Source organism: Aquarana catesbeiana, linkage group LG02 (genome assembly GCF_042186555.1).
Source record: "Aquarana catesbeiana isolate 2022-GZ linkage group LG02, ASM4218655v1, whole genome shotgun sequence".
NCBI classification, from domain to species: domain Eukaryota; kingdom Metazoa; phylum Chordata; class Amphibia; order Anura; family Ranidae; genus Aquarana; species Aquarana catesbeiana.
This window is the reverse complement of record NC_133325.1, coordinates 472,569,867-472,588,212: the sequence shown is the minus strand read 5'-3', so window position 1 is coordinate 472,588,212 and position 18,346 is coordinate 472,569,867. Positions and strand designations below refer to the sequence as shown.

Below are 18,346 nucleotides of genomic sequence, written 5' to 3'. Positions count from 1 at the left end.
TCCCTGAAACGACTCAATTTCTGGTACCCAGACCCAGTGTATGCTGGGTTATTTGTCGAGCATAAAGTCTCCCAAAGCAGTAATTAGTTCAGGTCCTATTATGGCTAAACCTGCTGGCAGAGAGGCTCCTTCTGTCTGAGTTGCCCAACTTGTTAGTGAGCTGCAGACTAGCCCCTTGGAAGCAGGCAGAGATTCCCTTTCTCCCTACTGGACTTAACCACTTCCCGCCCAAAAACGTCATATGACGTCTTTGACTTTCAGTGGGAATATCTGAATGATACTGCCGCTTGATCGTTCTTACAGGCGCCGGGAGGGGACATTTCCCCCCTCCCGCCGCCACCCGGGCTCTCCCGTGACATCGGGGACCTGAAGAAAGGTTCGGCCGCCGCCGGATGACGACCATAGAGACTTCTGGTGACCAGATGGTCACCAGTCATCTCTATGACCATCGGAGGCCCGGGCACGACATTATGACGTCACGTCTGGGCCGCAGCTGGTAAGCTTGAGATTGTGGATTCTTTTTCCCTATCTCATGCTTTCCAGCCTGGAGAAGAGATGTAGGGTCTTATTGACCGTGCATCTCCCCATAAAGAGGACCTGTCACAAATGATTCCTATTACAAGGGATGTTTACATTCCTTGTAATAGGAATAAAAGTGATAAAAAAAAAAAAAATGTAAAAGAAAGTGTAAAAAAAAAAAAAAAAAAAAAAAAAAAAAAATGTAAAAACGCCCCTGTCCCTGGTAGCTCACGCTCAGAAGCGAACGCACATGTTAGTCCCGCCCACATATGTAAACACTGTTCAAACCACACGTGAGGTATCACTGCGTGTATTAGAGACCGTGAGCAACAATTCTAACACTAGACCTCCTCTGTAATTCTAAACATGTAACCTGTAAAAAATTTGAAAGCGTTGCCTATGGAGATTTTTGAGTACCGAAGTTTGGCGTCATTCCATGAGTGGGCGCAATTTTAAAGCGTGACATGTTGGGTATCTATTTACTTGACGTAACAGCATCTTTCACATTATACAAAACAAATTGGGCTAACTTTACTGTTTTGTAATTTTTTAAATCATGAAACGTGTTTGAAAAATTGTTGCGCAAATACCGTGTGAGATAAAAAGTTGCAACTACTGCCATTTTATTCCCTAGGGTGTCTGCTAAATATATAATGTTTGGGGGTTCTGAATAATTTTCCAGCAAAAAAATTATGATTTTTTACATGTAGGAGAGGAGTGCCAGAATAGGTCAGGTATGGAAGTGGTTAAAACCAGATCAATGAACCACTTGCGTCCTACTAAACACTCTGATCAGGAATGAATGCCATCACTGCTTGGCGGATCTGATCTCAGTGGCTGTGGTAGGGTTGATGGTGGCAGTCTCTGGCTTGTTGTCCTGGTAACTTGCTTGCAGAACAGAGATATCCCAGACAAGAAACCCCCATGTGCAGTGCTATTTTTAAAAAGAACCGCTTGGTAATTTGGGCTCACTTCTGCACCACGGCTCCAAGAACAACCTCAGCCCCTCATACAATGGATTGCATAAAAATTACTACAAGCACGTATATGAATATGGGTAAATATACCTTTAACCTAGCCATGAAATAACACCAGGAAATAGAAACAAGACTGTTTAGTGGTAAATTAATTCAATGTATTGGTAGGGGTCAGAAGGAATGGAGGTTTTACCATAAATGAGCATACAGAAGGTAGGTTCTAACACAGTCTCCTAGACAGTATAATCACTATGCCTAAGTACCATAACTTATAATAGAGTTTTATACCACTGACCCAGAATCAACCCAAAAATCTGCAATCAGCAACAGTGCATATAAGCATTAACTACAATGTGAACATCGTCATAAATAGTTGAGAGAGAGCTTTAGAATGGCTAGGATATGGTGTAATGTCCGCTGAAAGGTACCTCTAATCATAAGCAATAGGTAAAGGTCTCTGTGTAGCAGCTATAAAGTAGCCTTTAGTACTAACACTTCAGCTGGTTAGCGTTGGGGCCCAGTTGTGGTGCACATAAAAACAGTCCCAGTCGAGCCTGCAGGCAGCAATAAGGCTACTAGATGGCTGTATTATCAGCTCCTAAAAGGGATTAGTAGCTCTAGCAGCAAATAATAAATCCCCACAGCACCAGCTCACCATCCAGTCACACACAGCGATTAGTCCACTCCCTACTCTGCACCCAGGTGATGATCTGTTGGCATCCCTAAACTCAGCACTCTAAATCTCCCTCAGGGCACTGATATGCAGTAGTGATGGTACACACTGGGACAGTGATGTGCACTCTCTGGTCTCCCTCATGGCAAGAAAAGTTATGTTCTGTACAGCCTGAGAAAATGCAGCTCTTTCCCCTCCTCCCGGCAATCTCTCTCTGGAGAATGTAGTTCAAAAGCTTTTGGTTACACAGTAGAGTCCCTGGAATGGGCACTATTAGCTGTGAATGCTGACAGCCTCCCACTGCTTTCAATGGGACATCCTACTTGCAGGAACCCCCCCATTGGGGTTCTCTCCTGTAATCACTGGCAGAGTGCATTCACACCTGTGGTGAATACATGCCTAGCACAGCCCCAGTTTTTACAGTAATGATCAGATACAGGACGACCTGGTCTTACCTGCCCATGTTGCTGGTTCCTATAAGGGGTGGGAATACCCCTGTAGAGCCTTCAGGGGCAGGATTCCATAGGGATAGACCACAGACTGGACCCCGTAGCTTACTACACAAGTTGCACAAAGTGCCCAGGTGAGTGCCCATAGTAACATTCCAGGCTGTCCCCACTGCATGGGGACCAGAAAATTTTACAGAAAGTGCACTGCTTCTATTGTTTTAGAAGAAAATGAAGTTGATTGAAGAATCTGAAGATAAAATAAACTAGTTAAGCAAAGAGTGATTTCTCTTTAAGGTGATGACCTCTCCTCCCTTAAGGACACTAAAAGAAAACTGACTCGGGGAGTGGGGTATATAGGGGAGGGCATGTCCTCAAAAGCCTTGTCAGTGTCCAATCGTCTGAAGGCACCAAAAACCCAAGGTATACGATTACTTGGCCTGTGTCCTGTAGGATTAAGAAATGTATTTTTAACTTCCACTGGGAAAGAGGTATAGAGCCTAACAGTGAAAAAGAAGGTTATAGGAAATCCAAAATGTTAGAGCGGTCACAGGAGCCATGGCAAAATCCTCCAATGAGACATCTTTTCAGGTGGCAACTGCCTAAGACTGGAGTTGCTTTTTAGATGGATTTTCTCTCTCCTCCTGCAGCAGTTCCTAGGAAAGCAAGTAAAAAGGAAATCTTGCCAGCAGAACACATAAAAAAAAAAAAATTAACCAGAGTTTTATTCCACCCCTATATTTTTTTTTTAATTTTGCATTTTTGCATGTAGCAACACACATACTTAGAAAAAAAAAAAAAAAGATTCTATTCATAGAGGTTTTCATGCACTGTTCACCCAGGATTTACATTTTTCTAATAGGATAGATACATTGTTAAATGTGTGAATCCTGAGTGAAAGTTGTGTGAAAACCATGGGGAGGTTGATATATACTGTGCACTACAAGAGCATTTTCTCAAGATCTGAGAGGAAGCTTTTAAATGAGGGGAAGCTCTGCTGATTTCTATCATCCAATCATGTACAAGCAAAAATGCTGTTTTTATTTAACTTGCATGTGAAGGAGTATTCTTTGCAAAGTTGAAGAGTAAAAAAATAGCACAAAGAAAAAAATATAACGTTTACAGTTGTGATACAAGTCATATTGTAATTGAATATTAAAAAATTACCTTTCCTTTTTAATCTGCAGCAGGTCATTTTCTATAAATGCAATATGGCTACCTGGAGTTGTTCTGTACACAGAATGTGTACTGACCACTCCCCAGAAACATAATTTCCTGCTTGTGTGATTGGCTCACCAATTTTCCAAGAAGTCTGCCTAAGATATCAGGCATCCCCTGCAACAAAAATGTAATTTTTGGCAAGATACTGCCAATAGGAGATCACATCTAAAGGGATGCAGCCCAAGCAGCTTTCCTCATTAGTGCCCTGCAGCTGCCACAGCTGACTGATAATTATGAAACCACTCCCATTAGACCCACTTGGCACAAACACACATGGATTTCTTCAGAATAACAAAAGGTAGTAATCTGCAGCAAAGGTTATTAAAGTCCTTGCAATGTACATCACCCAGGTGGAATGTTCTTTTTCTCTTTTTTTTCCTTCTTTCCCACAAGACTGAGGACCGTCTTGTGGGAAAGAAGTACTGCACAGGGCAGCCCAGGATTCAAGACAAGTATTGCAGAGCTGCTTTTTAAACCTCCATTTAGCCTGGAGATGGGTTTTAAGTCTGCACTCTGTTTGCAGCCAATCAAGTAATAAAAGGTCTGTTTATGAACAGCACATGCATAGGAGAAAACAAAAAGCCAGACACCAAAAGTATTTACAATAATCCATTTAATTTGAAAATGAAAATAAAGATCATTTAAGACCCATATGCTTAAAATCTATTTGGCTTTATCTTGTATACAATCATATCAACTTTCCAGCGAATGCCACTGGCAACTTAAAATGCTACAGCTCACTTGACTCGCATTGTATTGCAAGAGGTTTTTGACATGTATGCTTACAATTCTGAGTTTCTCAGCCCTTCCAAAACAGCTGGAAGTTTGATTCAAGATTCCTAAGCATTTAGACTTTTAAGTGCATACAGCAGGCTAATTTATCATTAAGATCATGGTATTTGTTATGGTTCATAGTTCTTAAGCAGTGAAACAGAAGTGGGAGTCATTTAAAAAAAAAACAAAAAACAAAAAAAAACAAAATCTGGGTATTTCTTGCACTTTTTATTGCATTTTTTAGTTTGTATTTATGCAATACAAGTAGTTTGTTTCTTTTTAACATCCTGCAAGGTCTTTCTGTATAGAGACATTAATCTGTGCTTGTTTTCAACGGAGTGTCTGTTAACAGATTTAAAATTCCTCCCCATTTGAGGCAATCCTGTTGGTTTAATCTCCCAAAACCTGACAAGGTCAAACAATATTCATTACATCATTTAAAATAAACCTGTTACCAACTTGAAATTCCTCTGCACTGCGTGTATAAGGAGACTAACCCAAACCCAGATTTAGATCTGGCAGATTTCAGAAACCTAGAGAGATAACATTACCCCACCGCATTACATAATGTCACACAGGTGACTAAATGGAACCAAAGTGGACCCACTGCATTACATGATAACAATACAAATGACTCAGTGAAGCTAAAGTCCCCTCCACATTACATAATGCCATGCCGATGACTCTAGAGCCAAACGGATGGCACTGCTTACATAATGCCACAGAGTTGACCACTGTATTACATATTGCCAATACAAACTCTGTAAAAATACAGAGTAATTATAGACTACTAGCAGATAGTAATAGTGGTATCTGGTAATAGCGGTACCCAAGTGTCTTTTCATACACACCACTCGGTTTTACTTTCATATCGGTGCACTGTAAACTCTTCATAGCTAACCAGATTATGAACAAGCAATATCACAACTGCAGTGTATTCACAAGCAGGGGTGCTGACATTCTAGCATTAAAAATAAAATCTCTCTCCAAGTTTACCAAGCATTCATTCTGAATTTTAAAGGTTGCCCCATATGTAAATAAAATGAAGGACAGTTTGTCAACATGTTACTCAAAGTAACTAATCACTCCTTTACTTTTCTAGACAAGGTTTAAAATTAAAAGCGACTTCCTATGTATAAGGCAATACTTACACCTCCTTCACTTTTATACATATGGGCCTAATTTCAGTTTTGGGGAGATCAGGGATTGTTCAGAATGGTCTAGAGGACTAGAATTTTGCCTCATGGTCTCCCATTACTCAGACCTTCTATTTGAATTTCTCAAGCAATATGGCCTCAGTAAGGCTGAGTTCACACTGGCATTAAGAGCAGGCATTTGAGAGTCATTAAAAAAGGTCCCTCAAACGCCTATGCACAAGTTACAATAGATTGCACATAGTGCGGTTCACACTAAGCGTTTTTGTCGTTTAAAAATTGAAGCCCCATGTTGAGTCAGGAGGCATTTGAAGCCTTTCAACACCTCCCATTCAAGTCTATGGTAATGCTCGTCAAACGCTTCCAAACTGCCCATAGGGCATTTGGGGAGCATTTTTAACTCCACTTTAATGCCTGTCTAACGCCCATACTAAAGCTCATTGACGCCTGCCTGACACCCATGTGAACGCCATAAGAACGCTTGTTGAGTGTTAAAAATTTAGTCAAGTGCGAACAAGCCCCAAGAACCATATAGGACCCAAATTGAAATAAAATTTGTGTGATTCAAACTACCCATTTCCTGAGGACTGTGTAAAACTGCAGACATCACATTTTATTGGTTAGTAGACATTGCCAATTCTAAATACATGGAAATTTTGGCCATCAAGTAGACAATTTCTTCTTAGCCACTAATTTGCACACATTCACACTTACCATACAACAATCTTTTAATTAAAGAAAAATGCTTAAAATATTATGGAATAATTTTGTCAATTAAGAAGCATAACATTAAAGCAAGTCCAAAAACCATTTCTATCTTGGCTACAGTCATCATGTCACTAATGACTATTAAATAACTATTAAAATTTACATCAATATAGTAAAAAAAATCTGATAAATCTCCTATTTAAACTTCAGCACATGAACGGATTTACCTGACTTTGAATGAAATACACTGCACTGAGCAAATTGTTGCCTGAAGCAGGATTAAGTAAATCCTGGTTTGAAAATATTCATTCAAATTAAACAAGAGAAAAAAGGGGTGAATGCCTTAAGTGCTGGAAATCTGCTAGTGTGTCCTTGATTCATTTGATGATCATCATAAATTAAAAACGGCAGGCATATAAAAATAAATACATACAAAAATAAAAAGTAAAATACAGGATTATGGCTTTGTGCCAACCAGTATTTTCCTAGAGGGGGAACAAAAAAAAGCTAGGACAGTTACATGTGTTGGAAACTATAGTACCAAATAAAATCTGCATAAAAAATAAACATATACAAAGCAAGCAGTCTAGTGGATGTTGCCGGTGTACAAAATTAGATCAGTCATAGTTCATGGAAATTCAAACGAGTTGTGCCATTTACAAAGAAGGAAAAAAAAACCAAAAAAAACAAAAAACACATAGGAAACAAGTGCTCAATCAATAGTCCATCTTCTCACAAGTCATGAATTCAGTCCCACCGCAAATTTGGAAGGAAACCATGTACATCCAAGTCTGTTATAAAAGTAATATAGCCATAGAATAAATGATAGGTAAAAGTGCTTCTCATTTAAGCCCATGCCTTTGAAAAGGATCACAAGATTGAAAGATCTGCCATTGCGACTCTCCAAGGTTATAACCTTTACAAAGGTAAAATTGCTCTTCTTAACATCAAGCCTTCTCACTTATGGTTTGCTGCTGTTCGTATTGAAAGTTATGAAACTGGTATGGAGTATTTGGAAATTACAGGAATGAAGTCAGTCCGTTATAAAACTATAACTTCACATCAAAATTTAAAAAATAGGCTTAAGAAACAAAATAGAATACAAAATAAAATTTTCCAAATATCATATCTACAAATCTGACTGGTGAGTGTTAAGGGTTTGTGTGGAAGGAGTTGGTGCTACAAAAGGTCCTTGTGTTGTTAGAGAGAGGGGAGTCTCCTCTGGCTCTATTTTTATACTGGTGGATTGAGTTTCTGGAAGAGCCTCAGTGGAGTTGTGGTCTGCTTCTGCAGGCTGTCCCCCTTCCTTATTGTAGCTGTACTGCTTCAGCCTTATGTGCCATGCCAAACTGCACACTGCCGATACGGTTTTGAACTGGTGAATAACATTGCGAGGGATGAAGTAGATGTCGTTGTCACACAACTGAATGCGTGCATACCGGATTCCCTCTCGCCGCATTTGATTTAGCTTTGCTTCATCCACCCACTGAACACACTAAAAAAGGGGGGGCAGAGAAAAAAGAAAAAGTTTTATTAAAAAAACAATATCAAAGAAAAGAAAAAACAAAAACAAAAACACACACACAACAGTCTAAAGCTGGATTCATATGATGCGTTTTCCATTAAAAACCATAGAAACACATTAAAACACATTAACACATGCTGATAGTTAATACAAAGTGCACTGCAACGGTCACAATAATGCAAAGTACACATCAGCAAGTATTTTGATGTGCTTCAACTGTTTTTAGGCCCCTTTCACACGATCGGACCGTTCAGGTCCACCTGTCAGTTTTGACGGCGGACCTGAACAGGCGCTCCATGTTATCCTATGGAGCGACGGATGTCAGCGGAGACATGCCCGCTGACATCCCACCCGGTCCGATCCGCTAAAAGCAGACGGATGGCCCTACGTCCAGGTCCGTCGCTGGCGGATGGGATCGGGTGAGATCTGATGAAAACGGACATGCTGTTTGTTTTCATCCGATCCCTCCATAGGCGGCAGCGGCGCCTGACAAGCCCCTCCCCGCTCAGTGAGCGGAGAGGGACCTGTCATCCGCCGGCCCAGCGGAGATCAACGGAGAGATCTCCCGCTGAGCCGGCGGACTCCGTGGAAGGGGCCTTATAGGAAAACATGTCAGAGGGAAAACGTGTGTGAATAGACCCTCATTTGTATACATGGAGATAAAAAAAAAAACAAAAAACAAATTAAAAGCACTCCTGACAAGAAGTGGAGTAAATAGTAAAATCTAACGCAAATGGCAATAAAACCCTGACCAACAGCCCAATCTTTCCCCACGCAAAAAGAAAAACACACACACGTTATGCTTACCTGCTCTGTGCAATAATCTTGCACAGAGCTGCCCCAATCCTCTTTGTTGGGTCCCCCTGCCAGTGGTCCTGGCCCCTCCCCCCTTGCAGAGTGCCCCATAGCAAGCCTCTTGTGTTGTGTCCGTTCACACACAGATCAAAGCTCACCCCCGCTCTTGCCTCACTGGCTGTGATTGACCGCAGCAGTAGCCAATGGCTCCCATTGTTGTGTAAGCCATTAAGCAGAGACAGACCTAGGACAGCCACTGCTTTCATGTACATTGCTGGATCAAGATGGGGCTCAGGTAATCTTGGGGGGTTGGTTGGGCCTGCACCCAGAGGGTTTTTTTACCTTCATGCATACAGTAGGTGACCGCGAGATTTGGCACCTGTGAGCCCCGTCGCGGGAGCCAGCGCCGAGATGGCTCACTCATCGGGAAAGGAACTTTTTTCCTTTCACGATGAGTGACAGGCAGTGCTGACAGCTGTCTGGTATGAATCCTGAGGGGGGAACGCCGCGCCAAATTTTAAATAAAAAACCGGCGTGGGTTCCCCCCAGGGGCATACCAGGCCCTTAGGTCTGGTATAGATTGTAAGGGGAACCCCCTACGCCGAAAAATCGTCGTGGGGGTCCCCCCCAAAATCCATACCAGACCCTTATCCGAGCACGCAGCCCGGCCGGCCAGGAAAGGGGTTGGGGACGAGCGAGCGCTCCCCCCCTCCTGAGCTGTACCAGGCCGCATGCCCTCAACATGGGGGGTGAGTGCCTTGGGGGGCGACCTGCGGCCCCCCACCCCAAAGCACCTTGTCCCCATGTTGATGAGGACAAGGGCCTCTTCCCAACAACCCTGGCCGTTGGTTGTCGGGGTCTGCAGGCGGGGGGCTTATCGGAATTCCGGGAGCCCCCTTTAATAAGGGGGCCCACCGATCCCGGTCCCCCACCCTATGTGAATGAGTATGGGGTACATGGTACCCCTACCCATTCACCTAGGGAAAAAAAAAGTGTCAATAAAAAAAAAAAAAAAAAAAAAAAAAACCACACAGTACACAGATTTTAAGAATAATTTATTAGGCAGCTCTGGGGTCTCCTTCCGACTTCTCCTGGGCCCCTCCACTCCGCTGTCTCATCGCTTCTTCTCCCGGGCCCCTCCGCTATCTTCTTCCAGCTCTTTTGCCAGCGAGGGGCCCGGTCTGCTGCCGCTGTCTTGTCGCGCTTCTTCTCTTCTTCCGATGTTGACACGACGCTCTCTCCAGCTGGAATGCTGTGTGCGAGCTGCGGAGCCATTTATATAGGCGGTGACCCCGCCCCCTTGTGACGTCACGGTCCCAGCATGCGCAGGGACTCTGGGGTCACGCTCCCGGATTCCGATAAGCCCCCCGCCCGCAGACCCCGACAACCAACGGCCAGGGTTGTCGGGAAGAGGCCCTTGTCCTCATCAACATGGGGACAAGGTGCTTTGGGGTGGGAGGGCCGCAGGGCGCCCCCTTCCCCAAGGCACTCACCCCCCATGTTGAGGACATGAGGCCTGGTACGGCTCGGGGGGGGGGGGGGCGCTCGCTCGTCCCCACCCCCTTTCCTGGCCGGCCGGGCTGCGTGCTCGGATGAGGGTCTGGTATGGATTTTGGGGGGGCCCCCACACCGATTTTTCAGCGCAGGGGTTCCCCTTACAATCCATACCAGACATAAGGGCCTGGTATGAAACCCACGCCGGTTTTTTATTTAAAATTTGGCGCAGCGTTTTCCCCTCAGGATTCATACCAGACAGCTGTCAGCACTGCCTGTCACTCATCGCGAAAGGAAAAAAAGTTTTCCTTTCCGATGAGCGAGCCAGCGCGACATGCACAGTACCCGGTCGCTGAGAACCAGCGTGATGGTATCGCGCTGGAAACACAATCTCGCGGTCAGGTACTGTATGATGCATGAAGGTAAAAAACCTTGAGCTAATAGAACCACTTTAAGCTGGCAATACAGTATTTTTTTTTTCTTTCATTACTTTCTGATGTAGTGAAGCTAGGCAGGGGGCAGGAGACAGGAAGACACTGTCCTGATTGAGATGAGGTTAAAAGATAAAACTACCTTCTGACGGAAGGAGATCTTAGGTCTTACCACCATGTGTTTGTTAATACAAAGACAAATTACAAGAAAAGGCTGCCAGATTAGAAAAATGCCTTGCAGAGGTGATGGCAACAAAGAATGCAACTTATTTTATAAATAAGTGTGGAAAGAAGAATGTCCCTGAAAGGTTCAAAAGGCATTCTTTGAAGAGCCAACAGAACCAAAACCAAATCCAAATGCCACCAGTGGGTGCATAGAGGAGCTACACGAGACAATGTACAGAACGTCTTAACCAAGCAATAGCAGATGAACGGTCTTTGGAATAGAATCTCAAACGCCAAGATTTGCCCTTTGATGGTTCAGGCCGATTCTAAAAAAAAAAAAAAAAAAGAAAAAAAAAAAAAAAATATTCCTTTCTTTGCACAAGGCAAAGTATGCTTTTCACGTGCAATGGTAGCCCACAGGACATTTTCGAGCAGTTTGATCATGGGTCCAAACATTACTGGCTGAGGCAACTTGTCAGCCAACTATCCATGCCTGGTATGTGAACAGCCGACAAGATTTGAATGCGAAGTTGACGAAACAGAACATTTTCGCCATCTTTTGCCAAACAAGATTTCTGGTGCCTCCCTGATGGTTGATATACGCCATTACCATGGTGTAATCCAACCAAGTCTGAATGAGGTAAACCCCCGTCACTGTAGAGATGACCAGAGTTCCAGAGTGTTGATCAGAAGACAGGATTAGCATGACGTCCAAGTCCCAAGACAAAGGCACTCCTCTTCAGCCCTACAGGATCTTCCAAGGCATTGGAAGGATTTTCCCCAACCCCAGAGCTGGATTCCTGAGCTACCAGACAAAGATAACTTGGTTCTCTGTGAGAACATTGAGTTTTAGAGGTCTGTAGCTGAACTTGGTCTCCTCTTGGAACGCTGCGTGCAGAAGACAGACCAAATGATAGGCTCTAATATTTTTAGTACTAGACTTGGGCTCAGTTCACACTAATGCAATTTGATTATGTATTGTAAATTTGGTTGGGTTTTGTGTGTGGTCTGCATATATTTAATGCGGCCAAATCACACCAAAGTAGCACAGGACCCTTTGCCAAATCACATCCCAGCTCCACTGCCTTGATGTGAACAGGCACCATTCAAAGCAATATTCTGATCATTGTCATGCGATTTAGTGCTACTCAAGTCACATCTGAAATAGCATCAGAGTAAACCAGACCTTGGGCTTCCTCAGCTAGAACAAATGAGTATGTTATTCCCAACAATTTGTTTTTAATGAGGGTGTCTCCAAAGAGATGCTCACTCCTAAAAGGTAAACGCTCATTGGCATTCTGCAGAACAGCATTTAAAACCAAATAGCTCTCCACAAATGCACAGGTTGACTAAACTGGGAAATCTGGCAATATCAAATAATCCATCAACTTAATATTGTGGGCTGTCAGCATATGGTCCAAGCTCTCTATAAAAAAAATAAAAATAAAAAAAAGTATGAAGAGAAGCCAGATCCTTTAATACGCGTCTAATCCATTCTCCTGAAGTCTGACAGTAATTACATTCATTGCAGGTTGCAATGTAGGGCCTGATAAAGAAACGAGGATCTGGAAAGTTTACCAAACGTTTGTCAATAGAATGTTTAAACACTGGTGCATCCGCAACAGGAATAGTTAGTGCTTTACACTAAAGCGTGACACTGCTGGAACAGTGGGTATAGCCAACTTATTGATAAAGACCTCCTCAATGAGTCTGTAAAACATTTGCAGGAGCAAATAGTTTATTCCTAGATATTTTATTCCTAGATAAGACTGAGGAGGGGGCCACAGTCAACAGAGCTAAGGAAAAATCTAAGGAGTGTATCAAGCACTTAAGCACAGGGCAACTGTCCAAGCTGTTGGTAACAGGTCCATGAGGAGGAGTGACACTGCAGGTGTTAGTGGATATTGAACTAGAGAGACTTGATACATGGGGATGGCTTCCCTTGGGCATAGATGGATCGAAATTTGGGTGATTCAGTAGGGATAGGCCAAATTTTGATCAGTGTATGAACATCCACGTTCAACAGAAGTCCACCAGGAAAACTCACATTAGTGGCTGTAGCCTCTGATCAGTTTATTCTGACAGTGGAGGAGTCCCCCGTCTTAGTACAATGTCCCAGCGAGGATTCCTCCATCTTGCTTGCTTGTGTGCATAGGGAAGCCAATTTTTCAGTCCTGCGATGCAGCATCCCAAAACCCCCCCGCCAGCTGCCGACATGTTCAGGCAGCCTGCTTTAAGGTATCAATTATTGGCCAGTTTTATTGGCTGGGCCAAGATGACATCATTCCTGTGCATGCCCAGGAGTTCAGTGAGCTTAGCATTGCCAAATTTGTACACGCACAGCTCACTGTACAAGGGTGGATAGGCAGGCAACAGTAATGCAGAAGAGACAGATGCATTAAAAATTCTGCCTGTTTGCCCATTTCTTTAATTTCTCCCATGAAGTTTCACTTTTTTTTATTTGAGAACACTAGCTAAAAACATTGGGTACTTCAGAACCAGCTGCTTAGAGCATGAGGGGCCCAAATAGCTAGTTTTTAGTTTGTAAGAATGTAGTATAAATATGATTTTTATAACAGCTTACCTGTAAAATCCTTTTCTTGGAGTACATCACGGGACACAGAGCCACAGTAATTACTGTTCTGCAACCCCAGCGTCATATGGTTGGATATGAATAAGGCCAGATAGCTTAACGTGGATGTAAACACGAATTTTTTTTTTTTTTTTTTATATCATACTGCAGATTTCCTATCATTTGAGCCCAGTCTTGCCACACAGAGTTAATCCATCTCTGAGCAATCCTCTTATTGTTCAGTGAGAAAAAAACTTGACAAACTTCGAAAAACTATACTCCCCATTGCTGTGAGTGACAGCCTAAGACACAGGCAGTATTTTTTAATTCCCTCCCCCCGCTCCTTTCTTTGATTTGAAAAGGTGGAACCTTCCTCTTCAAGCCATAAGCTTGAATAATTACTTGCCGAATCCATTTGGCAATAGTGGATTTCAACACTGCCTGTCCTTTCCTAGGACCTTCAGGCAAGACAAACAAAACTCTGTTTTCCGAATCTGAACAGTCGCCTTCAAATAGATTTTGACTGCTCTCACTACATCCAAAGAATGTAGTGACAATTCTTCCTTAGAACAGGGTTCTGGAAAAAATGAAGGTAAAACAATATCTTGGATTAGGTGAAAACCTAAAACCACCTTTAGCAGAAAGCTAGGATGAGGACGCAATACTACTCTATCCTTGTGAATGATTAAATATGGCTCTTTAAAAGAAAGAGCCGCCAACTCGGTTACCCTTCTTACAGAAGAAATGGCTACTAGAAAAACTAGCTTCCTTGTCAAAGGGACCAAATGTCGTATCGGCTCAAAAGTCTATTTCTGTAATGACGACAGAACTAAATTCAAGTTCCAAGGGTTCAGGGGTGCTCTAACCGGTGGATTAAGCCACGTTACCCCCTGTATAAAGCTTCGGACCAAAGAATGCGAAGTAAGCGGACGTTGAAACAATACCGATAAGGCAGAGACCTGGCCCTTGATAGTACTCAAGGCCAGTTTCATCTCTAGCCCCATTTGCAGAAAGGCAAGAATTCTACCTATGACATACTTCCTAGGATGCCAACCCCTGGATTCACACCAGGAAACATATGCCTTCCAGACTCTATAATAAATGACTCTGGAAGCTGGCTTCCTTGCATTAATCAAGGTAGATATCACTGAGCCTGAAAGCCCACGATTCTTCAGAATGTGGGTTTCAATAGCCAAACCGTTAAATTTAGCGTTTGTAAAGTAGGATGGAACACTGGTTCTGCATGCCAAGATCTTCTGGGCCACAAGAACTACCGACTTCCTTTCCCGTTTGATCCGGCGAAGAAGTCGAGGTAGCAGCAGAATAGGAGGGAATGCATAAATCAGTGAGAACTGATCCCACGGGGTCACTAACGCATCTGTTCCACATGCAAGTGGATCCCTTGTTCTTGACACACCACTCACAGTGGGCTCCGTTAAAAAACCTTCAGGGACCGGGCCCCCTTTTTATAGGGGGATCCACAGCCCTGGGCCTGTAAAGCACCCCACCAGGAATACGGCTGAAAAAAAACAAATACTGGATCCCGGGGTCCAGCTCTCTAAAAAGAGAATTGTTACAGGTAAAACCTAGTTTCTTCAGACACGAGGCCCAGGTACCATTCAATTCGTACAGGGATTTGTTGCGCCAAATACAAACCCACTTCTGGGTTGTATTGAGCACTTCTGGGTCATATTGAGTTTTACATTAATTTCCTGGTATTTTGCTCGTTTTATGTTTCCGCCCTTTTCACCTGCCAATACTATATAAATAGAAGTCTCACACGCCCCTGATGATGCACTTTTGGTGACGAAACGTTAGGTAAAGTCTGGGACGTGTGATGCAGATCGTGGGCGGTGATGTGGCAGCCATCTTAGTGGTTTGAAACACTGGACGTTTCTACATGCCTGTTTTACCTACATTAAATGTGAGTAGATACATTTTTATCTTCAATAAATTGGTTTGTATTGATCATTGCGCAATGAGCTTTCCTTTATATTATATATATATATATATATATATATATATATATATATATATATATATATATATATATATATATATATATATATATATATATATACACACTGGAGCTTGCCTGCAGTAGGTCTTTTCTGGATGTGGGTTGATTCCCTTACCCTTATGGTCTTACATGAGGTGGAGCAGCTTTAACTGCATGTGGAGTGGAACAGTGTTTGTAGGAAGGATCGATCGTGCCGTTATTCAGTATATTTAAAAGTGTATACCCCATACACTGATGGTAAGAGTCAGTACTATTGGGTGATGGTCTATCTTTCCTATATGAAGACACCTTAAAAGGGACTTTATGCTGATCAAACGTTTTTTGATGAATTTTATCATTGATTTTTATTTTTAAGCGCTACACTTCCTTTTCCATACCATTCAATTCGGCCTGAAAAAGACACTTTGAATGGATCCAGTTGCATAGCTTGCCCCAGCAAGGAATATTTCAGTGGAGCTTAGCACAGCACATCTTTACTCGTGACCAACACCTAAGACACTGGCGAAAAAACTGAGGTACTCCCGGTAAGGGGAGGGGTTAAATGGGGAACTGAACTTCCTGTCTAGGGTGTGCCAGTGTCCTTCACCTGAAGATGCCATATAACCCATACAGTAATTACTGTGGCTCTGTGTCCCATGATGTACAATAAAGATAGATAAAGATAGGCTCCAGGTTTCCACAACCACGCTGCTAAAGTCAGCAAGGGTGGGAAACCGTTCCTTGGACAAAATATTTGCGCAATATGGCACAGCCCGCAATTCTGCTAGGAGTCTGAGGTCCAAGTATCACATCTACCTTGGCTAGTACAGTGTGGTATGAAATCACTAGAATGCTCACAATCTTGATCCCAACAAGCAGAGGGAGTAGTTTCAGAGAAGGATGACGGCATCATGTACACTGCTGCTGTTGGACATTTTTTTTAATTTTTATTTTTTTAACTGCTCCTGAACTCTCCTCTATGTTATCTTATCAGTACATGTACACAGGGTCGTTTATAGGCAAGTTGAGTTTAGAGGCTTTTTTTGGGAATGCAAAAAATGGGTTCAGAGGCTGAGTTTAGAGGCATTTCAAGCGCCAAAAACTTCTAAACGCAGTAACTCGCATTTAGCCGTGTTTCTTTTACAGGCATTTTTCATTTTTGATAAAGAAAAAAAATGCTTCTAAAATGCAGACGCAGCATGTAAATGCTGCAAAACAGACGTTTTAAACATGGGTTACTGTCACATTAAATCGTTCAGGAAAGGTTGTAAAAATGTCCCATGTACATGAAGCCTAAGCGCTAACTTTTGTGCGAAATGCTACCTCTGTCTCCTGCTCCATCTGTCAACCACTTGTCATATGAAAGCTTCAATAAAAGGATTACTGGATGTGCAGCCGTCCGGAATCATTTCCATATATTACACAGCATGTGAGGTGAGCTGGGCTAGCACCTGACAAATGGGTGTGGAGATTAACCTGGAGTGGCTTTTTTGTTTCATACAGGCTCTTGGAGGAGATGGCATAGAAGTACCTTACATCTGAGTCTGCAATCATTGCAGTGATCTTTTGCATAAAGTCAGACATGACCACAGACAATTCCTCCCTGGACAATGCAGGGGTAGGAATCAGGCTGGAGGAGCCTGAAGACTCAATCAGGAGATAATGATCCAGGCTGTCGGCATTAGGTCCTTCATCAGGGACACAGCAAACCATTCCAAAGCGATCAGTGGATTGTGACCTGGAAAGAGCCCTCAGAACCATTTACTGTGTGCTTATGATCTGACATACTGCAGTATGTAAACAGTTCAAATGCTCACTAAATGGGTATTAAAACCCAACTATTGGTTGGGCTGGTTTTACGACTGACTCGCACTATAAAGCAGTAGCAAGGAAAAACCTATCGCAAGGTTCTTGCTGGGAGTGCTGTGGATAGGAGGCACTTCAAGCTAAGGATGTGGGAATCTGCATAATCATGCAAGCCCTGGCAACTGCTACAGATTGTGAGGCCTAGGTCAGAATAGTACAAGAATAGCTATTGTGCAAGCACCAGAACGCCTCAAGTGGCAGTAGGCTGAGCATGTGCACATAGGCCTAAGTGACGCAGTGGCATTACACTGAGCATGCTCCCAACAGCTGCAAGGTAGAACTAGGCTAGTTGTATGCAACAGAAGTTAAAAAAAAAAAAAAAAAAAAAAAACAGTACCAGCCCTGTAACAGAGTGTCTGTAACAAGGAAGAGTCAAAGTACTAGTCTCCAAGCATTAACCACTAAAGGGGAAATAGCAGGAGCAATAAACACAGGCCCAGCTCCATTAAAAGGTGGAACAAGGCCCAATAACTTGCTGCAGTGGTGGTCTGGAGAGTACCATGTGGCAGCAAAACAGCAACTACAGAAGAGTGTCAGTACAGGACTCCGTAATGTATATTAGAATTCAGAGTCTTTTCCCGCAGTTGTACATATTCCTCAGGGAGTCTTCAGGGACAGGATATGCTGGCAGACCTGTAAAGCACTCTGTGGCCTACATACTACACTGCAAAAAACAAAAAATAAAACCAAATAAATATCTAGTAAAATGGGTTTGCTTTGCTCAAAAGGAGACAAGACATGCCATTCACTTAGGATTAGCAAGAATCTAAAAAGCATGATGGGAATGGGTTATATCAGGTTGACTAACAACTTTTGTCAGCCAGTGCCCAATCTCCTGTATGTCAAAACCTAACTCACTTGACTTGGAATTCCTTCTGAACCTTTATGAAAGATTAAGAAAAAAGGTTTTGCCTGCATTTCCACTTTATATTTTACATCAAGTTTGTGAACATCTATATCCCTAAAATCACCACCACCCCTGGGAAGCAGGAAAAGCAGCAGCAGCGATAATCAGCCCGGGTTCACA

General features: G+C 42.8%; 1 protein-coding gene across 1 annotated transcript in view; it reads right to left on the bottom strand.

Moving 5' to 3' along the window:
* Positions 1–4,432: 4,432 nt before the first annotated feature.
* The window catches only part of RSBN1 (round spermatid basic protein 1), a 65,969-nt gene continuing 52,055 nt past the window's right edge, over positions 4,433–18,346 (bottom strand). The window contains exon 7 of the mRNA XM_073615710.1: positions 4,433–7,967. Within this exon, the coding sequence (XP_073471811.1) occupies positions 7,602–7,967 (366 nt within the window). The 3' untranslated portion in view covers positions 4,433–7,601. The remainder of the gene's footprint in view (positions 7,968–18,346) is intronic.